The 25,857-nt window shown below is 50.1% G+C and overlaps 1 protein-coding gene across 1 annotated transcript in view; it reads right to left on the reverse strand.

The window, feature by feature from the left end:
- The window catches only part of MAP3K1 (mitogen-activated protein kinase kinase kinase 1), a 40,525-nt gene continuing 14,668 nt past the window's right edge, over window positions 1-25,857 (reverse strand). Inside the window, exons 2-20 of the mRNA XM_023748084.1 lie at window positions 24,965-25,115; window positions 23,584-23,781; window positions 23,171-23,365; window positions 22,115-22,231; window positions 21,459-21,607; window positions 19,390-19,511; window positions 18,839-18,920; window positions 18,576-18,756; window positions 15,751-16,023; window positions 14,210-14,331; window positions 13,046-13,137; window positions 12,602-12,791; window positions 11,060-12,335; window positions 10,602-10,754; window positions 9,815-9,977; window positions 5,836-5,967; window positions 4,605-4,747; window positions 3,800-3,931; window positions 1-2,449 (exon numbers count right to left, since the gene is read on the reverse strand). Of these exons, the coding sequence (XP_023603852.1) occupies window positions 2,300-2,449; window positions 3,800-3,931; window positions 4,605-4,747; window positions 5,836-5,967; window positions 9,815-9,977; window positions 10,602-10,754; window positions 11,060-12,335; window positions 12,602-12,791; window positions 13,046-13,137; window positions 14,210-14,331; window positions 15,751-16,023; window positions 18,576-18,756; window positions 18,839-18,920; window positions 19,390-19,511; window positions 21,459-21,607; window positions 22,115-22,231; window positions 23,171-23,365; window positions 23,584-23,781; window positions 24,965-25,108 (4,014 nt within the window). The 5' untranslated portion in view covers window positions 25,109-25,115 and the 3' untranslated portion in view covers window positions 1-2,299. The remainder of the gene's footprint in view (window positions 2,450-3,799; window positions 3,932-4,604; window positions 4,748-5,835; window positions 5,968-9,814; window positions 9,978-10,601; window positions 10,755-11,059; window positions 12,336-12,601; window positions 12,792-13,045; window positions 13,138-14,209; window positions 14,332-15,750; window positions 16,024-18,575; window positions 18,757-18,838; window positions 18,921-19,389; window positions 19,512-21,458; window positions 21,608-22,114; window positions 22,232-23,170; window positions 23,366-23,583; window positions 23,782-24,964; window positions 25,116-25,857) is intronic.

The following is a 25,857-nucleotide window of genomic DNA, read 5'->3' on the forward strand; positions in this document are numbered from 1 at the left end:
TAAAATTGGTTCAATGGGGTAAAAATTTTAATTAAAATATCTGGATATATTTAAAATAACAAAGGATACATTTTAAGCCAAATTTTCTTAACCCAGAGATTTTTTTTTGTAACATTTGCTTTACACAGTAAGGTGCTAATAGAAGTTAGCCCTTAAGCCCTGGAAGTCTTAGGAATCATAGTCACACAGCAAATATAATTTCATGTGAAAGTGAACTTTGGTAGAAGAAAAATCTATAGGACACCTGAGGTAGTAGAAACTGGAATAAACAGCAGTAGACGTTATTTACAACTTGAGTACCAAATAACATTAAGAACAAAAATAATTACACAATACAATTTTCAGTCCAGCTTTGATCCAAAGAAAATAAGAATATTACATCACATTTGCATTGAAAACAAAAACGAAACAAAACACCACAATTACCAGCAAGCTGAGGGACCTGCACACACACTCAAACAATGGGCTTCGACATGCCACGCTGTCTGAGCTTGCGCTCTGGCGGGCATGGTGATCTGCAGAGTAATACTGATGCGCTGCGGTTCCTCATGTACACAGTTCACGCTGCTGTCAGACCGGATTCGTCTGACCAGTGATCTTCCAGTAATAAAATGGCAAGAGTGCATCCTTTAAAGCCTGCACGTGGGACTCGAGACAATCTCATTAGACTGCGAAAATGCCAAGTAGTCAACACAGAGGAATAAAAAAGAAAGTCAAGTACAACACATTTAGAGCTACCAAACTTCACATTTCGGTACTATTTTTAACTCTTCAAATATTGCCAATCTTCCAAAACAAAGGAATGTAAAATTTCACTAAGAAACACATTCACATTTTTAAAAACTGCCTTTTAAAAATTATATGCAATATATCCCTGTAAACTTACCTGGTAAGTTATTTGTGACTTCCAATTTGTGATGTACATTTAAAATGTAATCTGTGTAGCTTATTTAGTTTATCCTGAGTCTTTGAGAATAACCAATTCTAGTTCACCCTGCCATGATTCAACTGGCTTCTGAAGAGTTAAAACTTAATCAGTACTTGATTTAGAGACTCACAAAAAAAAAGGATAAAGAGCTGCCATTTTCCTTCAGGATCCGAATTCAACTGAGACGAAAACCATTAGATAATTGTGCAGGATCCAGTGAATTAGTTTGTAATTGAAATTCAATTCACTTTTCTATGAGGACATTTTCCAAGTTCAAAGCAAACGTCTAGTTTAAAAACACTATTACTCATTGGTGGTTGAGGAATGAAGTTAATTTTCCTTTCATTCTCCACCAGGGCCGCCTGTGAAGAGAAGGAAAACAGCAGCTCCGTGCTCACCAGCAGTGGCGATTTCCACACGAGTGAGACTTAGTTGGTGAAGCTTCCTACAAATGAAACCAATTACAGAAACTCAGATTCCAAGGTAATCTTGATCTTGGCTGTGCTGCCTCACAGAGAACAGTTGCTTTTCTCTGAATTCACGTTTAACCTGCACCAGAAGAGCAGTGACGGACTCGATGAAGGTAGTAGTAAAACCCAATTTTAAAAAAACAAACAAAATTCTGTATTAAAAAACTCTTGCCACAGCAAGATATTCAACAAACTAGTTCACGCTTAGTTCTATTTTTTTTTTCTGGATTGAAAAGATCACCTTTCCCTGAATATTAAACAAAAAATGAAGGTGAAATGAAAACATAGAACCATAATTTCCAAAAACGAAATGAATGGGCCAACAGTAAAATGCACAATGAGCCACAATTGCCCAGGCTTTTAAAAAATAAAGGTCAACTGTGGGTCATAAAGAAGTTATCAACTTTAAAAAATATATTTCTTTACTGCTACTTATAGCATAGTCTGACCTAAAAAGAGGCAGATACTGATTTATATTGCCAGTGACAAAAAACTGCATGAAAGCAGACCCCTGCTTGTGATTGCGATACGAAATGGAAGAGTAGTTGAGACAGTAAAACAGATCCTGAGCCCCTCAGCTGCTAATATTGCTGAAAAAGTGCTCTGAGAGAAATAATCATAAAACTATGCTTCTGTTACTTAGTCATGCAAACTCCTTGCTGTCCTGTTGCTGAGGGCCAGTCCCTGAAAGGCACGGTTTGCAGTTCGGCACAGGTGTGGGCTCTGCAGACTCAGCTTAGGTACAGACATGATTTGTCAATCACATACTTAGGTAAGGGCTCCCCACGGGCTTGTTCATAGCTGTTCAGCAGCAGGAAGGCCAGCGGATTATCACCGTGGTCCCCACTGATGTGTTTCTCTTACTGAGCATCCGTCTATGTGCATCTGTCTGCACAGCTGGCTACCACGTGGTGCGGAAGACCGGGTGCTTCAGCAGCTCCCTTGATGGAGGTCTGTCCTGAGGTTGAAGTTCTAAGCAGCGAAGAGCCACGTCGCGTAACCCGGGAGACAAGTGTGACGGGATCGATGGGGCGGTCGTCGCACTCGCGATCTGTGGGAGAAACACCAGGCTGAAGCGTTCCATGCGGGACTCCTGACCCAGAAGTGCCGGGCATGGAGTTCGTGGCCTCTGCACATGCGCCCTCCACATGGAGGGGCAAACCCGGGGGAACACTCTGCTAACGGTGTGAGGCAGAAACTCGCCATTGGACGGAAGGATCTTTCTAAGAATCCTTCAAACTTTAGGGCATTAGCACTTGGTCAACTGCATCCTGTCAGGTGGATCTGCTCCGTCCCTTACTGTCTCAAATGCAGGCCAAGTGCATCCAAACGATCAGAGGGGAAGTGCTCACTCGATGAACTCGCTCTCCTAGACACTGTCTCCGCAGCTCCCTGCACAGCGTCTACTGTTTCAGCACAGAGAGCGAGAAAGGCTCAGCCCTGCCAGTCAGGCGGCCGAGGAAGACAGGAGGCACAGGATGACAGGCAGAGTGTGTGTGTGTGTGTGTGTGTGAGAGTCAGTGTGTGTGCTGGGCGCTTTACTCAGGCCTAGGGCTCATTCTACGTGTCCTCATCACAGTCCTGTGAAGTAGGTGCTGTATCACACCCACCTTATAAACAAACAACCACAACAAAACGGGAGACAGAACAAGGAATTTCCTGGTCAGTGGCTACCACAGGATGGAGCAGGGCTGATAGGCCTGTGTGACTCCCAAGCCCAATCTTTTACCAGCACGTGGCCGACTCAAAGCTAACAATCTGAACCACTGCACTGATCTCTGGTGGAAAAGAACAGAATGGACTTGAGTTGTCAGAAAGGTAGAACAGACAGGATTTGGAAACTGACTTTTTAATTTTTAAAATTGATTTTAGAGAGAGAGGAAGGGGGAGGAGGGGAAGAGAGAGAGAAAGGACCATCAATTTGTTGTTCCACTTATTGATGCATTCATTGGTTGCTTTTTGTGCCGATTGGGGATTGAACCTTGGAGTATTGGGACAACTGAGCTACCCGGCCAGGGCAAAGGTGTGTTTTTAAAATGTAGAAAATAGTAAACTGGAATCTAGAAAACGTGTGGGTTGTATACAATATGTGAAGAGCTTCAAGTTTTTAAATTTGAAAGTCTGACAGGGATATCTATGTGCCTATTCCAGCCGGGAGCAATGGTTCAGTGTTTGCTAATTCATTGTCTGCAATAACTTCACAGAACGTCACTGCCTGGAGGAGTGAGGCCTGGCTGTCCATGCCGCCAACCCTGACCTGCCACGGGCGGTTCTGCAGGTGTGCACACAGTTATTTCAGGAAAGGTGTGCCTTCATGTCAGACTGACAGTTAAGGAGAACCCATGAATATCTGCTTGCTGCCTATTTTAGCAGAAGGAAATCGTTTTTATCTCATAATTACCTTAAATATCAAAGCGAGATGATTGGAGTGTTTCTCTGCGTTCCAAGGTGGTTTAGCACAAGCCATTTCGATGATGGCACAGCCGACACTCCACACATCACAGCTCCTCCCATACTGCTGTCCTCGGAGGACCTAAAAGAAAGCGGAGTTTTACTTAAAAAACAGAAAGCCACCCTGTAGTTATGGAATCTAGTTTTTTACTTCAGAGCAAAACAAGGTACAAACAGCAACTCTGCAGACGAGCTGACGTCTCATTTATTTCATTAAAGAGCTTATTAACCTATGGGACACAACGATATTTTGGAGAATTGTGAGATTCAGAAGAGTCACAAGAAATCACAGAATTTCAGCGCTGCCCAGTGCACTTAGTAAGCTATGGGGCAAGAGGGCAGCGAGAATCACTGTGTGAGCGCCAGGAGACTGACCACGAAGTAGAGGCCAAGTTCAGAACAGCAACAGCCTTCCTCCTCTGCGGGAGGACATGCCTCTGCTCACCTCCCTCTGGAGCAGAGCGAACAATGTAGAAAGTCTCTAACAGGTATACTTTGTTTACTACAAAACAACTGCTATGAATTACCCAACAAGACTTCATTAGAAATAGCTTTTAAGCAACTCTATTAAAACCTATCTTTTAAAATTTTGTTAAGACAAAAACAGAAAGGCAGGGATTAAGGGTGTGAAATTAAGGATATCATTAAAGCCTCATGCTTAGGGTCATGGGCTTCTAACTGGTAAGCACAGATTGGATAACACTGCAAACTAATCTGGTATATTTTCTCCTGCCACACACGAAGCTGCTTCTCACCTCAGGTGCCATAAATGCGATTGTCCCCAGCAACTGTCCCTGAAACTCTCCTGCGCCAGTTCCCTTTGATGCCAGCCTGGCTGCCGCTCCGAAGTCTGCGATTCGCAGTCTCTGACCTGTGCTGTCAATGAGGAGGTTAGCACCTGTCGAGGAAAACGGCAAGTGAGCATGTATGTTAAACACAAAAGGGCAGATGACACACTAAAATACTACCAATGACCAGGACAAAGACAGGGAGAGTGGACCACATGGCAGAGGCTCGGTCACTCCCCCTCTCGGCTCACTCGTTCCTGCTGAAGACACAGGTCTCCGCAGCATGAAACAAGCACAACCTCAGCCTCAGCAGGACGGCTGACAAGGCATCAGGCACAAGGGGACAGGCAAGTGCTGAACCTTCAATAGAATGGTTCCCTGCCCTGGCTGGTGTGGCTCAGTGGATAGAGCGTCGGCCTGCGGACCAAAGGGTCCCGGGTTTGATTCCGGTCAAGGGCATGGACCTCGGTTGCAGGTTCCTCCCCAGCCCAGGCCCTGGTCGGGGCACGTGCAGGAGGCAACCAATTGATGTGTGTCTCTCACATTGACATTTCTCTGTCTTTCCCTTTCCCTTCCACTCTCTCTAAAATCAATGGAAAAATATCCTCTGGTGAGGATTAAAAAAAAAAAAAAAGGAAGAAAGAAAAAAAAGAATGACTCAACAAAAATCTTTCCTCAAAGTTCAAATTTTAGCATCATTTACATTTTCAGACAAAATTTTGTTGAAACATACTGACCTGGACCAATTCAAACTACTGTAGTTTCATAATTACAGCTTTAATAAAAATTAATATTATTAAACTACTTGAATACATTATGTCAAAATCAAAGCTGCTGTTAATCAAACTGCAAAAGATTGGAAAGGATTTTTCTTGGAAGTTTATAATATTGCCATTATTCTAAATAAAACTGGGAACAGGAACTTTTGGGGAGGCAGTACATTCTAAGATCAAGAGAGGGACTGGAGAGCTGACTCTGTCCGTGGTTTCCCATCAGTGGCTCCAGAAAAGTCACAGCCTCTCTGAGGAAGTCAGGCCACGTGACCCTGAAGATTCCTTCACGTCTGGTGATTTGAGTGACTCAGGAGAAACAATCCTCTAGTTGATTTCACGTTACAAACTATCAACAAAGGTCCAAGTTTTAAAATTACAATTGTTTTCTACTTATTGCTAGTGAATAACAATGAAAGAATCCCTACCTTTGACATCTCTGTGGATGATCTGGTTTTCATGGAGATAGGAGAGGCCACGGAGTAACTGCTCAGTGTAGTTAATGACCACTGATTCCTTGAAGGCTCCATATTTACTGAGCAAATGAGCCACAGATCCCCCTACAAGACAAACATAAACCGGTAATAATTATTGTAAACTTAAGGCAGAATTAAAATTATTTGTTACCTTTTGGTTACATAAGGTTGCACTTTATGACCTCATGTTCACTTTTGAAATGTTCATTTATATTCTGCATCAGGAAGTGCAAACTGATTTAAAAACTAATACGTTTAACTAATCTCAGAACCTATTAGGTATTTTCAGGGAACCCTCATGAACTAGTTTTCTGAAAGGTCAGGATTTCAGAAAGCTTTCAAAGTTAACACTTTTGGGTGAAACTATTTCTGAAATGTACAATTCACTTCTCTTTTTGACCAAGATATACAAAATGTCTATTTTAAAAAAGTATGTTTTTATTGATTTCAGAGAAGAAGGGAGAGGGAGAGAGAAACATCAATGATGAGAGAATCATTGATTGGCTGCCTCCTACACGCCCCCTACTGGGGATTGAGCCGGCAACCTGGGCATGTGCCCTTGACCGGACTTGAACCCAGGACCCTTCAGTCCACAGGCCGACGCTCTATCCACTGAGTCAAACTAGCTAGGGCCAAAATGTCTTTCTTAATGACCTGAGTAAACAGTGCTAACATGTTATTTAGCAGAAGGGAAAGAGAACAGTACGAAGCAGAAGACCCAGAGTTGGGCTTGATATCCTACTATTTATTAGCTCTGATCTGGGGCAAGCCACAAACTCAGGGAGCCTCATTTAAAAGTATTTATAATCATCAACCAAATATAACAATCAACCCAACTACAACCAGCATCAGAGACTATACTAAAGAACTGATGTGCAGAGGTGGAGATCAAGGCGCAGATCCTGGGCTCCCCTACTCCCCTGAGCACCCTGGAACTATACCGATCTACAGAGCAACCACTGCCAAGAATGACCTGAGGACTAGCTGAGTAGAATTCCTACATCCAAGGATATAAAGAAGACACAGTGAAACAAGTAGTAGGGGCAGAGCTGTGGTCTGATCAGGACCCACACCCAGCTTTATGCCACAAGGGAACTGCACCAGGAGGATGAGTTCTCCCTCACATTATGGGGAACAGAGCCAGTCAGCCTGAGGGTAGACCTCACCCACTGGCCTGCCCACAGCACTCATGGCCCAACTACACAGGAGGGTGCACTCAACCCACACACAGAACAGCCTGAAGCACCTGACTCGTGACCAAGGAAGATGACGACACTGGGCCCCACGAAACGTCTTCTACATAAGACCACTCATAAGACTGGGAAGTGCAGCTAGTCTACCTAACACTCATCAATGGACGGATCATCCTGATAGAAAATCAACAGGAAACAGTGGCCTTACATGATACATTGGACTTCATGGACTTAATTGATATTTTAAAAGCATTTCACCCAAAAGCAGCAGAATATGCCTTCTTTTCAAGTGCACAGGACAGACCAGATATTAGGCCACAAAAGAAGTCTGAATACATTGAGAAGAGTGGAATCATATCAAGCATCTTCTCCAACCACAGCAGCATGAAACGAGAAACCAACTACAGGAAGAAAACTGGGGAAACACATACATGCGGAGACTAAACAACATGCTACTAAGCAATCAAAGAGGAAATAAAAACAGTATCATGAGACAAAATAATCAAAATAGGATGTTATTGGCATAAAAACAGATATATAAATCAATGGAACAAACTAGGAAGATCAGAAATTAACCCACACTTATATGGTCAATTAATCTATGACAAAGGAGGCAGGAATATACAATAGGGAAAAAAGCAGTCCCTTCAATAAATGGTGTTAGGGAACCTGGACCACTCTCTTCTGCCATATACAAATACATAAACTCAAAACTGCTTAAAGATCGAAATGTAAGACCTGAAACCATAAAACTTCTAGAAGAAAACATAGGCATAAACTCTTTGACATCAGTCTTAGCAATATTTTTTTGGATGTTTCCCTCAGGAAAGGGCAACAAAAGGAAAAAATAAACAAAATGGGACTACATCAAAGAAAGTTTTTGCACAGTAAAGGAAACCAACAAAATGAAAAGGCGACCCACTGAATGGGAGAAGATATTCACAAATGATACTTTTTATAAAGGGTTAAGATCCAAAATACATAAAGAACTCATATAACTCAACACCAAAAAACTAAACAATAAATAAAAAGAAAACCAAACAATCCTATTAAAACATGGGCCGAGGACTTGAATAGACATTTCTTCAAAGAGGACATACAGATGGTGAACAGACATAAGACAAGATGCCCAACAATCACTAATCATCAGGGGAATGAAAATCAAAACCACAGTGAGATGCACCTGTACACCTGTCAGAATGGTTACCAAGAAGACAACAAACAGTAAGTGCTGGTGAGGATGTGAGAAAAGGCAGCCCTGTGCACTGCTGGTGGGAATGCAGACCGCTGCAGCCACTGTGGAAAAGTGTAGTTTCCTCAAAAATAAATAAGTGAATAAATAAAATTACATATGGTCCAACAATTCTCCTTTTATCTGAAGAAGAAAGTACTAATTTGAAAAGATATATGTACCCCTATGTTCATTGTAGCACTATTAACAATACCTAAGATACGGAAGCAACCTAGGTGTCCAACGATAGACGAATGGCTAAAGATGGTGTACAGATAGATAATGAAATACTAGTCACAAAAAATGAAATTTTGCCATTTGTGACAACATGGATGCACCTAGAGTATTATGCTAAGTGAAATGCGTCCGAGAAAGACAAACACCATCTGATTTCACTTACATGTGGAATCTAAAGAACAAAGTAAATGAGCAAACAAAACAGAAATAGACTCACAGACAGAATCAGCTGATGGTTGTCAGAGAAGAGGGCGGTGGGAGGATGTTTAGAAAAGGTGAAGGGAAATAAGAGGTATAAACTTAGTTATAAGTCACAGGGATGTAGTGTATAGGATAGGAACAATCGTCAATATCTTAATTTTGTATGGTGACAGATGGTTACTAAACTTAGTGTGGTGATCACAATGAAAAGTATATAAATGCTGAATCACTATGCTGTACACCTGTATATATACTGTATGTCAAGTGTACTTCAATTAAAAAAAAGAGCTGATTTGTAAATAGATATATACTCTCCAAACACAAAAGGTCTAAGAAGTTAACCAAGCACTTATCTAGTTATTCCATCCTAAGTCTGTTTTACTGTGTACACTGCATAATACAAGAAAAACAGTCTTCAGCCCTAGCTGGTTTGGCTCAGTGGATAGAGCATCGGCCAGTGGACTGAAGGGTCCTGGGTTTGATTCCAGTCAAGGGCACATGCCCGGGTTGCAGTAGGGGGCGTGCAGGAAGCAGCTGATCAATGGTTTGCTCTCATCATTGATGTTTCTATCTCTCTTTTCCTCTCTGAAATCAATAAAAATATATTTAAAAAAACTAAAAAAACATAGTCTTCACTTGCTGAAGTAGATGACAAGGTTCAACTTTATGCTTCAGTGCTAGTTTACCTATAATAAAATTTTCAAGTTACACGTTAATCAATTTTAGTTTCATACTGTCATGTTAAATCATCTCTTAAACCTGTCCAATTAATGAAGGCTACCTGGGAAAATATGGATCCTGTATCTACCAGGTTTCAAAAAATTATTCCTATAAAACAGTGTACACAATCATTTTAAAAGAAACACTGAAAAAGTTTAAAAGGTAGGGGTAATGAATGTTTTATTTAAGTGAAAGACAACACAAATATTTACAGCCTGTCATACTACATTAGAGGTGATTTGTGCAAACTATTTAATAAAAATAAGTGTTCGTTAAAAACGTTTTTCCTAAATATCAAGCAGAAAGTTAAATCCGTGTACGATGTTTGTGACTTAGACCATGAACACACCTGCCATCCACTCGATGAAGAGGTTGTAATTGCTCTTCTCGCAGGTGGCCCCCAGCATCCTGATGATGTTCGGGTGGTTCAGGTGGCTCATCATCCTGATCTCCTCTCTCAGCGCCTCCACGACTTCCTCCTGCTCCGACGACGTGTTTCTGACATACGTCACCTATGGCAGTAGCACGTTCACAGTTTTCATTCTGCTCAGCTTCTGTTTAGTTCTCACTAACCATCTGATCTAAGTGGACAGATGCACATTAGCTTCTATATTAATAGCAAATGGCATTTATGCTCCTGGGTGCAGTGCAGACACTTTACAAAAAACTCTCTTAAATAAGAATCTAACTTTAGAAGCAATGAAATATAAGGAAAGTGACCCCCAAAAAGGAATATAACCCATCTTCCCAAACTGTCTGAAGACAGAGTGAAAGTGAGAAAAGCCCAATGACTTTAAGATGGAAGCTTTATGGTTTTCTCATCTGATCAGCATGCTCACTACAGAAAGTGAACCCCGGAGCCAGGACGGCCTGCACCCGGGCCTCGCGGGGGAGGAGGAAGCTGCTCTGGGGGTGACAAGCACAGCAGCGGCCTGGCCGGCAGAGGCCCTGGAGTGCGTCTCCCACAATCCTGCTCCAACAGTAACAGAGCTCACGGGCTGTGCCAATGTCTACTCTGACCTTCGGGTCTCTGAGAACTGAGAGAACTAAGCACAGGCACACAGGACACACCATTCTTCTTCGCTCATGCTCCATCGTGACAGCCTTCATCATGTCCACCCTCACTAGCTGCTTACCTGCTTCACAGCCATTAAGGTCCCGGTCCCCACGTCCTGAGCCTGGTAGCAGGAGGAGAAGGCCCCGAGGCCGATCTGCTGGCCCTTCAGCCAGTCCGCGTCCTCCCGGTACGGCAGCTTCGCTTTGGTGTGTCCTGGGAGGGTCTCGGGCGTCTGTGCAGCAAAGGAAAGCAGCTCTTTACTGTTAAGAGGAGGCTGTGCAGTGAGCCTGGCAAACACTACTCCTGTCGGTCTGGCTTCCCGAGCCCCCTCTGAACTGCTCCTGAGTGGACAGTGCTGGGCGCCATGAACAGTATCCACCAGCAACGCCTCTGAAACAGGCAGGACTTATCTGTTCCAACAGCGACACAAACACTAATTCTACAGGAAAGACCCGCTTCTAGCGATGAACTCGCGCCTGAACCGGGTTAACCTCACGTGGTCGGAGGACGCGCCCGGCCTCCCAGGAGCGCACTTACGTCCTGCTGGATGATGATGACGTCCTCTCCGTTCTCCACCTGCAGCTGAGGCACCACGGGGAGGGCGTCCTGAGAGGCGGACATCGCCATGGCGATCGCCAGAGCTTCCTCCTCCTCGGCCTCCATCTTCTCTTTGCACTTCTGATTGTGACTCACGTCGTCTTGGTAGGTGTCGTCGTGCTCGTCCTTCTCAGGAGAGAGGACGGCCACCTCTGACTTGAACGTCACCGTGGTGTCAGCGGAGGGCAGGGACGCCTCGAGCAGGTCCTCGATGCTGGAGCTGAGCTCGGTGCTGGCGTCCAGCCGGCTCTTGTCCTCCACGGGGGTGAACACCGTCTCCTCGCTGGGGATCACGGCGCTGCTGCTGCTGCCGCTGCTGAAGCTGTCGCCGCCCTCGGAGGCCCCGTGCAGGTCCAGGGTCATGCTGCCTGTCGCGGCGTCGGCCCGTCTCCCGGGGCTGCCGGGGGAGGGCCGCGAGGGCTTGGGCCTGTGTATCCTACTGCAGGGCAGGGGCCGGGACTGCGTGAAGATGGGGGAGAGCTTGTCCGAGTCTCTGTTTTCGGAACAGTTTCTCTGGAACTGCAGGGAGAACTTGCGCTGCGGCGGAGGCGACGCGGAGGGTATGTTGTAGGGAACAAATCCCTGAGGTCTGTACTTGGAGGCGTCCCCGGGGCCCGCTGGTGCGGTCTGGGCCGACGAAGCCGGGGTGGACGAGGGCGGGAGCACTGGTTGGGAGTGAGGGGACAGGGGAGAGGAGCTCAGACACTGGCTGAGGGGCCTGCCCTTGGCTTGCACCGCTGGCTTTGGCTGCTCCGTCGTTGCTGAAGGAGGAGGCCCCAGGGCAGTGCTGGCCGGCCGACCAGAGATGTCCTCCGAGCTGGCGCTCAGCCTCGCAGGGCACAGTCCTCTTCCAGTTTTCTCCGCACGGTCTGGGCCCTGCAGGGGGCTGCTCCCTGGGGCCTCTGGGTGGCTCTCAGGGGCCGACGCCTGCAGGAAGCTGTCACGCCGGCCGTCCCAGGCATCCTCGAGGCCCAGCTGGACGGCCTCGGCAATGTCCACCTCCTCCGCGATCGCCATCAGGCGGCGGCGCATCCGGGCGAAGTGGGTGGAGCTGGAAGCACTCAGCATCTCTAACAGCTTCACGAACACGGGGGGCACGGCGGTGACCATCCTCGCGGAACTCAGGTAGACCCTGCGCGCGAGCTTCCCGACCACCGCGTGGGCGTGGTCGATGGACTGCAGGGCGAAGGCGAGCAGGGACAGCAGCTTCTTATACCTGCAGGAAACACGTGTCAGCCACAGTTAATCACTGCAGAACACACGCAAACGAAGAGATGGTAATAATAATGCGTGTGCATTCCAAAAAGATCATCAAGGTCCAGACGTTTTTAAGTCACTAGCCTAGACTTTGGTCGTTGTTAGTCAAACATTAGTAACCTACATGTTCCTCTAATTTCTGGGTCCCGTGAATCTAGACCGTGTCCTTGGGGCGGGGGGCGGGCGGTGGGGAGGCGCAGGACAGGCACCCCCGGGAAAGAGTACCTGACGTCCACGGGCTCGGCGGGGGCCGCCTCGGCGCCGACGGTGTGCGGGTAGAACTCGGCGGGGAACTCCAGCAGCAGCCGGTCCACCAGGCAGAGGCGGCCCAGCAGCTCCTGCCAGTTGTTGGACTCCATCTGGTTCCCAAGAATACAACTGAGGACGTAATCCACGCCCCCAATCCCAATGGAGCCTGCAGAGGAAGGTGAGAGTAAGAAACTGGAACGGGGACGTTAACATAGAAACGAACGTGACCCAACGGCACAAGCGCCCTGGGCTGTGTTCGTTTAAGAACTCCTCTCCTGCATTCAGGTCCTGTTTCTAACGGGAGCTGATGGGGTCGAGCTCCACCATCACTTGGAAATCCCGTGACTGCCCACAGGGGGGGATTAGACAGCTCGCTAAGGACCAGGCCAGCCTCGCCGAGTTGAAGTGAAGAGTCATTACCAGCTTTCAGTATTTCTCTGCCGACCGCCAGCTCCCCGGCCTGGCCTCTGCACAGCTCCAGCAGCGTGGACACGGACAGCTGGCTGGTGCGGCTGCAACGACAGGCGGCAGACGGGCTTGGGTGAGACACGCGGAAGGAGCAGGAGGGCCAGGCCTCGGGAGAAGGGAGGCTCCCAGGACTGTGCCCTCCACCTCAGAGCCTGTGTTCACGTCGCCATACGTCACACGCGCACGCCGTTCACCCCACTCAGTGTCACCCCAGGACATCCCGGGCTGACCGCAGAGCTGCCGGAGCAGCCAGCAGATACGGTAAAGGGCGTGTTCTCACGCTCACATCTTGTTAAAACAAAACTGAAGCTCCTCCCAGTGTTTCTTATGAGGTTCGTTCAAGCGGCCAGGCAGGCACCCGACTGTGAGAAGGCAGAAAGCGGGCAGCAGCACACATGCCACAGAAGCCACGAGTCTCAGAACAACGCCTGTCCCACTGCTGACGACGACATGGTCTCCTATGCGCCTGACAAGCTGCCGCTCGCCCCCGGCTCTCAGACATGTGTTCTCTCTGAGCAACGAGAACACCCTGCACACGTGCCGTCTGGCCGTGAGCAGCAGCTGTGAGCAGGGGCGGCGGGCGGAAGGCCGGAGCCAGCACCTGGTTCCGAGACCTCTACGGACGGGGACTCGGGACAGTCAATGCTCTCACTGCGAGGTCTGGGGGACACGGAGACGGGCCGCTCAACACCTGCTCCCTAGCCGTGCTGCTCAGCAAGGGCTCCCCACTCGACGGGAAGGAACCGAGTCTGACCAGCACCGCCGCGCTCACCAGAGCTGTCCCCACCTCCCTCCTCGTGCGTCTCTGCCCCGACAGGGCTGTTCTCGTCCCTTGTCGATGTTCAAGGATGACGCAGGGATAGATGGGACTGGGGGTGGGGTCGTTTGACATAATTAGAGTAAAAGTTCATTACACAGAAAGGGCTTCTGTGGGGTCCTGAAAAGGCGAAGCAGGTGCAGTGATTTCATTGGTCCCTATGCCGTGGACTCCTCCCTAAGATGCGGTCACACCTGTGGTATGTACACGGCTGGCGTCCTTACCAGGGGACCCCACAGCCTCACCGGTCACATGCATCCGACCCTCCCGGGCGAGACTGGCCCATCGGGCGGCCTTACCTGTTGGCGTCTGCACACTTGACCAGGATGGTGTCCACGACCGGCCGCAGGAGCCTCTGCAGCTTGATCCGCTCGGCCAGGCTGTGGCAGGGCGTGTACACGAGCATGGCCCGCAGGGTTTTCTGAGGACGGAACGGAGGGTCAGTGCAACTACGTTTAAGAAACGTCAGCGACACCGCGCTCCTCAGGCAACGTGAGAAGCACAACAAGCGGCGACAGGAACAGACGACAACCACACGAAGTAACGACCGAAAGGCCAATGGGTGGCTAGGAGGGAACTCTGAGCTGTTTCTGCACCTTTTTCAAGTCTGATTAGTTTCAAAGTGAAGTCAAAAACAGATTTAAAAAAAAAAGAATAGGAGCTGCCCTGATGGAGCTCCCGCGGCCAAAGCAGGAGGAACCTGCTCATTCAAGTGTCCTATGTGGACACTAACGCATGAGGTCACTCAATTCTGGCCCCAAATGCAGGTTCAGAACCACTGCGGGCACCACTCAACCAGAAGATGCCTTAGGCCAGTGGTTCTCAACCTTCCTAATGCCACAACCCTTTAATACAGCTCCTCATGTGGTGGTGACCCCCAACTTCATTGTTACAAATTGAACATAATTAAAGCATAGTGATGAATCACAAAAACAATATGTAATTATATGTGTTTTCCGATGGTCTTAGGCGACCCCTGTGAAAGGGTCGTTCGTCCCTAAAGGGGTCGCGACCCACAGGTTGAGAACCGCTGCCTTAGGCACAGCGGTTTAGGAGGGTCAGGAAGAGACTGCAAGTGGGAGCAGGAAAAACAATGAGTTTTCAAACCAAACCGGGTAGGACTTCTTCTACCGCAAGTTCTGCACTGGGGGCACCGTGACCTCAGGACTTCAGCAGACCCGACTGGGAGGAGAGGGTGCTCCCAGGACCGTGGGTGGAGGCCAAGGGTGCGGCTGAGCATCCTACCCGCCCAGGACAGCCCTGCCTCCCACGAAGAGCTGCGTGGCTCCATGGTGCAGAGGCCGAGAACCTGCGCCCACCCTGCTCTCCACTCAGAGGGGGAAGGTCAGACCAGCCTCCACAGATCCACGCACGGAGACAGCTTCCCACGGCGTGAGCCAGGAAAACAACGCGGCTGTGGTCTAGGTCACGGGACCTCGTCTGTGAGAACACCCCTGAGTCCACAGTGCTCACTAAGTCCGTCCCCTCAATGGCTACTCAGATGCATTTACCCGTCACCGGTCACTGCTAGCACCCCACAAGTCCTGTGAGCTGGGTCGTGGGAAGTAAGGAAAATGTAAAGATGTGGACAGCGAGACAGCAGGCTGCTCTGGAGGGGAGAGTGAGCAGTCTGCGAGGAAGCCCCACCCGGTTAAACAGTGGAACCCGATGGAGGGTGAAATGGAAATGGCAATTTCCCGGGATTACGGAATGAAAACAAAATGTGGATTTTCCCGAGTTAAATTAGGTGATGTGTTACTGGGTCTTAAAAACGAGACTAGAAACCATCGAACACCAGCCACCCGCCCACGACACGTGGTTAGGGAGGGAAGCTACTTACTAAAGCGGCAACGTACACTTTGTAGACAGGGTCGGCGCAGACCATGGACAGCACGCTGCAGCAGGCCCCCACCACGTCGCCCGCGGGCGGGGAGGGCGCGCTGCTGGCCCCGGCCCCCGGGCTGCTCCGGCCCCCGCCCCCCGAGTGCCCGGTGCTCTCCCCGTGGGCCAGCAGCAGCGCCCCGCTGACGTCGTGGGAGAGTCGCCGCAGAGCCATCTCGCGGACGTTCCAGTTTCTAGAAAACAAGCAGCCAACGAGCTCCGTCCCAAACACCTGCAACCAAACACAGCACCTCAGTGGAAGAAAGGAGCGGCCGGAGTCTCCTCTCATCACCAGGGAAAACTGGCCTTTCTTTCACACATGTGTGTCTACATATGTGTGTGTTTGAAACTTCAGAGAGAGGAAGGGAGAGAGGGATAGAAACATCACTGATAAGAGAGAATCATGGACCGGCTGCCTCCTGCACATCCCTTCTGGGGATCGAGCCCGCAACCCGGGCTTGTGCCCTGACCGGAAATTGAACCCTGACCTCCTGGTTCATAGTTCCATACTCAACCACTGAGCCACGCCGCTGTAATTTTTTAGATGTTATTTTTAATTGATAAATTGGGCATTTCTTTTCTTAAAAAATATCTTTATTGATTTCATAGAAGGGAGAGGGAGAGATAGAAACATCAATGATGACAGAGAATCATGGATCGGCTGCCTCCTGCATGTCCCACACTGGGGATTGAGCCTGTAACCTGGGCATGTGCCCTGACCGGGAATTGAACCCTGGCCTCCCGGTTCACAGGCTGACATTCAACCACTGAGCCTCGCCAGCCGGGAGACTGGGTATTTCTTAAACCTTCACCGCACCACACAATTTCGAGTACGTCCAGCCACTTAAAAACCGTAAGGAGGACCCTGCCGGGCGGCTCAGCTAATCGGAGCATCGCCCTGTGCTCTAAAAGGCTCAAGCGGGCCCTAACCGGCTTGGCTCAGTGGATAGAGCGTCGGCCTGCGGACTGAAGGGTCCCAGGTTCGATTCCGGTCAAGGGCATGTACCTTGGTTGTGGGCGCATCCCCAGTAGGGGGCGTGCAGGAGGCAGCTGATCGATGTTTCTCTCTCATCAATGTTTCTAACTCTCTATCCCTCTCCCTTCCTGTTGGTTAAAAATCAATAAAATATATTAAAAAAAATAAAAGGCTCAAGCGGGAGACAATCGATTGATGTCTGTCTCTCTCTCTCTCTCTGAAATCAATGAAAAAATCATAAGGAATTTTAGCCTCAGGTTGAACTGTAATTATCAGCTGCGGTGAACTCAGGAGTGACTCCAGTGAGTGGATGGGCACACGCGTGTCACACTTATTTCTGTGCTCCTCTGCTTAACAGCAACACGGCAGGGAAGACCCAGCTCCCCGTTTGCGTCATGGGAGTTTACGGAGAAAAACAAACAAGATCAAGAAAAGCCGCCTCAGGAAAGGCCCCAGGGGTAGGTGGGAGGGGCCTTGTCCCACAGGTGACCGTGGTGAGTCCAAGGCTTTTACTCGAATTCGTCTTGTACAAGAGTTAGATAAACTAGACAGAACAGGTGGGACTATAACCAAGGAGTGAAAAACCAAGACGAAAGCAAAATTCGTGTTCAAACCAGCGAGGGTGAAGCGGCGTCTGTGTGAAGGTGCGTGTCATCACCTGTGAAGCCACCGAGAACCCGGCAGGAAGGGGACTGGGTCTCGAGATGGCGGGCCAATCAGCTACAAGTAAACTTAACACCTACGATAACTTACATGGAAGATTTCTAAATATCAGAGATGAAGAGACAGTTCTGGGGAAAACAAGTGATGTATTTACCTGTGTGTTTGTTATAAAAGTGACATAAAAGCAAACGAATCAACTAGAAATAGGGGACCGATTCTGCGCCCGGCATGTTAGCGTATGGCTAAGCCCCAGTTCTGTCTCCTGGGACCTTCTTCCTAAGAAACTGGGAACGTGCAGCCTCGTCCAACCTAGAGCTTCTGCAAAACCAACCAGACCACGGCCCGGAATCACCAATATCTCCGTGGCGACGCCAGAGCTCTCCTGGGGACTCGGAAAGGGGCAGGCGAGGGCCTATGCAAATGCCACGAGTGAACCAGGCAAAAGAAATCAGATCCACTCACTACGTTTGCAGATGTTACTAGATTCGTAATAGGTTGCTAACATAATAGGTTGCTGAGAACAGAGAATTCAAAAGCTGCAGGATATGCAGTGAGAAAGGGAAGAAATCCTAACGGTGCACAAGCGTGAGGAGTTACTGTGCCTGTTCACAAATGTAAGAGCAGGAAACAGAACTTAGCAGATGATCAAAAACATTCCACTCCTTTGTCTCCTGAAGACACTGTCTGCTTTGAACTCTATTTAAAACTAACGGACTAAACAACCAAGCAACTGAAATTCCAACTGACCGAGGACAAAAAGCATCAGTCGGCAGAGAAGGCGGAGGAAGGAAACCCTTCCTATGAAAATGGCCGAGAGGAGAAATGCCGCCCGTCGGCTCTCACACACTCGCCCGTCGGCTCTCACACACTCGGCAGCGAAGCACCTGCTACAGCGGGCGGGCGGCACGGGGAGGAGGAGCAACAGGTGAGAATGATGACGAACCCAGCGGGATGGACTGGACACGGGCAGGAGGGCCCTGAGGCCTGGAGTTGGACAACCGTTCGTCTCTGCTCAGACAGGAGTTTCTGGAGACGCTGACGCGGACGCTCCATGAAGCGGCACAGCCCCATCACCAAAGGGGCCAATGTCTCCAGGCAGAGCCAGCCCGTCCTTACTGTCAACACCGGGAGACACGCGGGCTCACCTGGATCCAGGGCTCAGCCAGGTCTCTGTAGGCAGCAGGGATGTGCTGAGCCCCGTAGTGCGTGAGGCCGGAGCTGCCTTCCTGGTCTCTGTGCTGCGGTCCCGCCAGCGGAGGCTGTGCCGGGGGCTGCGGGGCCGCCCGCAGGGAGGACGGGGAATCCGCGGGGCTGGACAGCTCGTGACTAAGTGAAAAAGCAACAACTTGCTAACGATAACCGACAGATGCAATAACACCCGGGACCCTGCGGCCGTTCCGAGACTCACCTGTAGAAATCGTGGGACCGCCACTTGGACCTGCAGAGGGGACAGATCAGAGGCTCCCTGTTCCTTCGACATTCCTCTGCCCCTGGGAAAAGAATAAACCTCATTATTCATCGTTATGCGTCGCGATTGTGCACAGTGGCCAGTACAGGGTCACAGACAGAGGGAACCTCGGACGCAGCACCGACCCGGAAGCAGGCAAAGCAGCAGGAAGTGCCACGTCATCAGTGATCGCACAGCTCTGCTACTGTGTTTCAAACCATCTGCCACTCAGTGCCCTGGCCCATCCTCCCCGCCTCGCTCTGAGGTTGGTCTGTGATCTGTCCACCCCCCCCCACCCCCGCCTGTGCGCCTTCCAGATCCTAGTTGCGCTTCCTCTCCGCACTCCGTCCGTCCAGCCCTCCCGCGGGACTCCATCTCTTCACTACCACATCTCAGCTCGTGACGGACCGAACCTCCAAGCCGTGCACACTCGTCAGGGGCCCTAACAACAGTCAGGGGAGGGGAGGGAGGACCGTGTACAGGTCACGGAGGGAGGCGGTGGCGCCACCTACAGATGGACATGCAGTGGTGGTGCAGCTTGTTGCGGCAGCCGTCCTCGCACACGGTCAGGCTCTCCTCGTCCAGCATGCCCAGCAGGCAGATGGGGCACAGCTGCTCCTCCTCGTCCTTGAGGCTGCAGGGGCGAGAGGCAGGGTGAGAGGGCAGGGTGAGAGGGCAGCGTCAGCTGGGCGAGGGGCCGAGCCAGCGCCACAGGAATGTGGCCTCAGAGTGCGACCGAGGAATCCCGCTTGGCAGCACCCGTGTGCGAGCCCCTGTCACTCCATCTTCCTTCAGACTCACACCGTGCGCATCTGCAGGCCTTTCCTGGCTACGGATACGATGTAGGAACTACAACTTCAGAGGTAAGTAACCCGGCATCCTGCCTGGCATCTTCTGAATAAACAAACTGCTGTGACTCTACGCGCACACGCCGCACGCCCCACCTCAAGGCTGCGAGGGCTCAGCAGTCCGCACCCGAGCGAGGGCCACTTCACACCTCTGCTGGGTGTGCGAACGGCCCATCGCTCCTAGAACACATCTCTATCGCACACACCTTCATCTGGGCTTCCAGGAACATGGCGTGAAGGAACAGAGACAACACACGCGCCTGGGCGTGTCCACTGCAGTGCTACTCAGCACAACGGGAAAAGCCAACCACATGCACATCAGGAGGTTAAGAAAGGCAGGTCCCCAGACACGCTGATGGGAGGAGAGCGGCACAGCCACCGCCAGGCACCATGACGCCTTTACAAAGGACCAGGGCCCACAAACAGTAACCAGGAAGATGCCCGCGGAGACCATATGGGGATGAAAGCAGGTTTCTGAGTGAAATAGTCAGAGGAAGACAAGTATCACACGATCTCACTCATATGTAGAATCTAATGAGAAAAATAAACTGATGAACAAATAGATCGAGACATGGAAGCATGAAAGACCGCAGAATCTCAGAGGGAAGGGGTCAGGGGGAGAGAGATCGACCAAAGGACTAGATGCACAGATGCCCAGCCGTGGACCGACAGCAGAGCAGTGAGGGCCTGGGGAGGGGTCAATGGGGGAAGCGAAGGGGGAACAATCTGTAATACTTTCAACAGTAAAGATAAAAGAAAAGAAAGCAGCATGATAGAACTCAAACTTGTATAGGATGGTACCATTTGTGGCAAAATCGCCACTTTATTGTGCATACTTGAATTATATTGTCTACATATATGGATATTCCTAATATACAAAGTGCTTTAAAAATCAGTAAGAAAAATACTAATAACTCACTAGTAAAATGGGCAAAGAAGATAAAAAGGCAATAAAACGAATAACCATGAGAAAAGGACCAAGTGCATATTGAATTAATGAATCCATTTGTCCTTTGGGGCGAACAGTCTGACAGATACGATGGATTAGGCTGCGACATGCCCTGGTCCCCACAGACACGGCTGGGAGAGGGCGGCCCCCACGACCCGCGGGCGGTGCAGCCGGCGAGAGGGCTCTCGGGACCTTCATGATGTGCTGAGCGGCTTCTGAAACCATCTGAGCAGAGGGCAGGGACTAGTATTAGCCTGCGGCCAGGTTGTCAATAAAGTTTTATTGGAACAGAGTCACCTCTGTCCACTCACAGGTCATCTGTGGCTCCTTCAGCTACCAGGGCAGAGCTGAGCAGCATGGGCGAGGCTCACCGCCCTCCAAGCCCAAAGTATGTAACAAGTAAAGTCCCTGCAATCACACCACCTATCAGTACCCGGTACAGCTTTTACTCATCCCAACAGTTAGCACCTGCAGTGCCTTTTACATATAGAAATGGGGTTCATGCATGTAGTGTTAGGGCCTGGACTCTGTTTGATGCTGTTCAATATTCTTCACAAGTGTAACTTTAATGGCCGCACGAACGATTCAGAACACGAGTGTGCTTCAACCTTTCTCGCTGGGTGTCTAAGCTGTTCCCAATTTTAATATCAGGAGACACAGCCGTCTCTGCCGGTCTGTGCATTTCTCAGATTAAAACTTTCTTCTTAAAGAGAAGCACGGGCCTCTCTGGTGTGAATGTCCTTGCCCAGTGGACGGAGCGTTTCAGTGCCTGACCAGTACCCACCTGCTCTCCGCACTGGCCGTGGCCGTGCTCGGCGAGGACAGCGTGTGGGAGCTGGACATGCGGGACACGAACTTCTGGATGGTGCTACGAGAGGGAGCTTTGATCCTCGAGCTACGCCTGCTGTGATATTTCTGGAACAAACTCTCAACCTACCATTGAAGAGAGAGTAACAATGACATTTGTGCCATAATATACACAGGAACAGTCCTAGAGGTTGAATTATTTGTGTTTTGTTTCAAAGTTTTTCATGAAGACACCTAAGAGCTTCAGAATGAAGAACACACACACCTTACCATGGACAGTGTGACTACAGCCGGCAGCGTTTATGGCTTTAACACACACCTTACCACGGACAGTGTAACTACAGCCGGCAGCGTTTATGGCTTTAACACACACCTTACCATGGACAGTGTAACTACAGCCGGCAGCGTTTACTGGTCTTAATACACACCTTACCACGGACAGTGTGACTACAGCCGGCAGCGTTTACTGGTTTTCAGACTAGAAGACTAATTCATCAATGGATTATAAGAGAACTACTTATAGCCTGGCACCTACTAAATGACAGCTTAAATTGAGATCTCATGGAAAATTTTTAGAAATATATCATAAAAATTTGTTGACAAGTTTACTCTAAAGCATTTATTTAAAATTACCTCAAAATTCTTCAAAGTTTTCCTCCACAACATCGGGTCGGAAGGTTCCAGCTGAAACACGCGGAGCATGACGAACAGCAGGTGGATGCAGAAGGCACCGCGCCCGCAGCTGCAGTTCTGCGGGGACACGGGGATGTGCTCTAGAAGGCTCAGCGAGCACTTCTTTAAAAGTATCTCCAAGTCTGTTGTACTCAAGTTTCTATTAATTGAAAGGCAAGGAAGTCTACAGCTATCTCCACAAATTAATCTCTGATTTTTGGTAAATTTATTAAATAGAACAAATTTGTAGTCTAAAGTACATTAACTCAAGAGTAAAAAAGTTCATAAATACATTAAAAATAGGTATTAGGCCGAAACCGGTTTGGCTCAGTGGATAGAGCGTCAGCCTGCGGACTGAAAGGTCCCAGGTTCGATTCCGGTCAAGGGCATGTACCTTGGTTGCGGGCACATCCCCAGTGGGAGGTGTGCAGGAGGCAGCTGATCGATGTTTCTCTCTCATCGATATTTCTGACTCTCTATCTCTCTCCCTTTCTCTCTGTAAAAAATTAATAAAATATATTTAAAAAAAATAAAAAATAAAAAAATAAAAATAGGTATTAGCGGCCTTAGCTGGTGCGCTCAGTGGTTAGAGCATTGGCCCGCCACCAGAGTCTTGGGTTTGATTCCCAGTCAAGGGCACGTACTTGGGTTGCAGTTTTTTAAAAAAATAATTCTTTATTGTTGAAAGTATTACATGTGTCCTTTTTTTTAATCCCTTTGACCACCCCCCCACCCCGCCATTGTCTGTGTCCATGGTTATGCATATGAATTGCAGGTTGATCCTCAGCCCGGGTCAGGGCATGTGCGGGAGGCAACCAATGATGTTTCTCTCCCCGACTTTCCACTCTCTCTAAAATGGATGGGAAAAATATCCTCAGGTGAGGATTAAAAAACAACAAAAATTGTTTATTAGCCCAAAATATATTCTAAACTCACGCGTTAGTTTACTGAATTTCAGAAAGCTGTAGTGCATAACCTGAGCGGGTGGCGGTCGGAATAGAGACCACGCGGACCAACCTGCGGCCCGATGAACACGCGGTACTTGTTGTCTGGGCTGTCGCCTCCAATCAGGAAGGAGTTGGGGCCGATCTGCTGCAGCAGGTAGAGCCGGGCCCGCATCACCTTGTTCACCCGGCGGCTGGTCTCCTCGGGGCTGTACGGCGAGAAGCCGTCGGGGGACGGGGCTCTGCGCGGAGGCGTGGTCCTCCCGCTCTGAGACGGCACAGCATCGCGTGTATTAGGAGAACGGCTCACTTCTCCAAGGAAACAACCCCCCATGTCCTGCCAGCCGCCAGGGGCATTTCACATCTGACATCACGGGACAGAACGCGTGTCCGACGCACCTGAGCCCACCCTCTCCCAGGCGGGCGGTCGGTCACACACGCGTCTGAGGGTCCCAGAAACAACACGTTTGCTAAACACGAGCTTACCGGCACCGGGGACGCGCGCTTCCTCCTCACTCCGGGAGACTCGGCCTTCACCGGGCGCCCGGCCGGAGAGCTGCCGGGGGACGGGCTGCGGCGGCCTTTGGGAGCTGGGCACACGCTCGCCTGGGCCTCTCCTTGCGACTCAGCCGCCACGCTATTCATTTCAGATCCATCTCCTTTGACAGGGATTGGCTTTACCACCTACAGGAAATGCCAGAGTCCTGGTGACTTAAAAACATAGAAGTAAACCTGAACGTCACAGACAAGACATGAACCCAGTGAGGCTCACTGCACACATTGAACGGCAGCTCACCCGCTGTCACCGAGCAGGACTTCAACCACGAAGGCAAGATGTTTCCCCGACAGACGCTGGGGAAATGTTTATCTTTCCGAAGGGGATGCAGTTACCAAACCTGCCGTTCCTAAACCTGGGCTTTCAGACCCGGCCCAGCCGCGAGCCAGTGCCGACCCTGCGGCCTCAGGCCAGTCCCAGCTCAGCCAGCCAGCCCGTCCCCCTCTCCTCCGTCCACTGGCCATCGAGCATCTGCAGTGCGGCCAGTGTGACCGAGGAATGAAATTCTTACTTTTATTCATGTTTAAAGTTAAACAGGCACATGGGGTGAATTCAGGGCTAATCACTGGGCAGGGCTGTGGTTGAGGGGTTTCCAATACCAAACGAACGGTTTGCTCGGTAACTTTTATGATTCTAGCCACTTCCCTGCCACACACACGCGTGCACACACGCACACACGCATCTCCAATGGCATCTGTTCGTAAAGAAGGAGCAGACACCGTGGTGAGCACGGGCCCTGGCCCTCCGTGAGGCAGAGGCGGCACGTCTGGGTCTGAGGCAGGCCTGCCCACCTTGCTGCGCGCGGCTTTCCTGCGCCTCACAGACGTGCTTTCTACAAACGAAGGCGCCCCCTCCACCTGCAGAAAGACCTCGGCTGCTCCGCTGGGTGGCTGGGGCCGACCTGGCGTCTCTGAGGCCGCCTGGACTTTACAGGGAAAACCGCGGCCTCTCCTAACCTGGGCTCTGGGCTGCTGCCCCCACCTGGGCATCCTTTTAACTGATCTCAAACCCGAGTCTACTTCATGTTTTCTGATTTCCTGAAAGATTCCTGGAATTAAGATCCTTGGATCCTACCTTAGCGATAAAGCATCAGAAGAAAATTTGAAAGACTGCTTTTCTTTTTAAAGTTCTAAGACCAGTGGGACTCTAAGGCTTTCAGGTGCTGGCAGTAGGGGGCAGTGCTGCCCAAGCATTCCGGCCCGCAGGCTCCCACTCCTGGCTCCCACCCAAGCAAACCGCCTGTGCACTTGGACTGAACTCCCACCAGCCCCCAGCCGACGCCCCTTCCTCCCGCCCTGCGGCCCCACTCACCACCGGGCCCCTGCGGCTCCTGCGCTCCAGCCACTCGTGCCGCCAGGCGGGCATGCAGGTGGCCTTCAGCCTCTCGCGGATCACACGCTCCTCCGGCCGGTCCTCCATCCTGTGCAGCCCCCGCAGCGTGTCCTTGCTCTCCATCTCCGGCCTGCAGTGGGCGGGGCAGAAGGTGACAGGAGAGAAATAATCTGTGAGAACAAGTAAAAGAAGAGTTTATCCTTTCCATGGACACGTAACTAAAAAGGTCACGGCTACACCCGGGCACTTCAGAGTGCGTGTGAGCATCACTGGCCCACGTCCTGCTCGATGCAGAGTTCACAGGCGCTAGGGCTGCCTGGGAGCACGGCTCACGCCGCTAAACAGGAAGGCCCCAACCAGTGGTCAGCAAACTCATTAGTCAGCAGAGCCAAATACCAACAGGACAACGACTGAAATTTCTTTTGAGAGCCACATTTTTTAAACTTAAACTATATAGGTAGGTGCATTGTTATTAACTTAATTAGGGTACTCCTAAGGCTTAGGAAGAGCCACACTCAAGGGGCCAAAGAGCCGCATGTGGCTCGCGAGCCACAGTTTGCTGACCACAGCCCCAACCCGTCCTGCTCGCCAGCACTCACCCAGGGAAACTCGGAAATGCTCAAGCAGAACCCTACGCGTCCACTCTAACTTTGATGTATTTCTTAGATGGTTCGTCCTGAGCTTGGGAACACTGTTAGTCCACAGCCAGTGGCGGGAGAGACACGGACGTGTCCTAAGGGATCGGGTGATGGCCTGGGGGGCACACACTTCTCCCTCCCAGCAGCCCCCCCAGGCGGCACTGCCGGGGCCTGGGCCCGGGAGTCCTGGCAGGGACACAGCTGGGGGTGGCGGGACCTGGACCGAAGCTGGTG

Source organism: Myotis lucifugus, unplaced genomic scaffold, assembly GCF_000147115.1.
Source record: "Myotis lucifugus unplaced genomic scaffold, Myoluc2.0 scaffold_1127, whole genome shotgun sequence".
NCBI lineage: Eukaryota > Metazoa > Chordata > Mammalia > Chiroptera > Vespertilionidae > Myotis > Myotis lucifugus.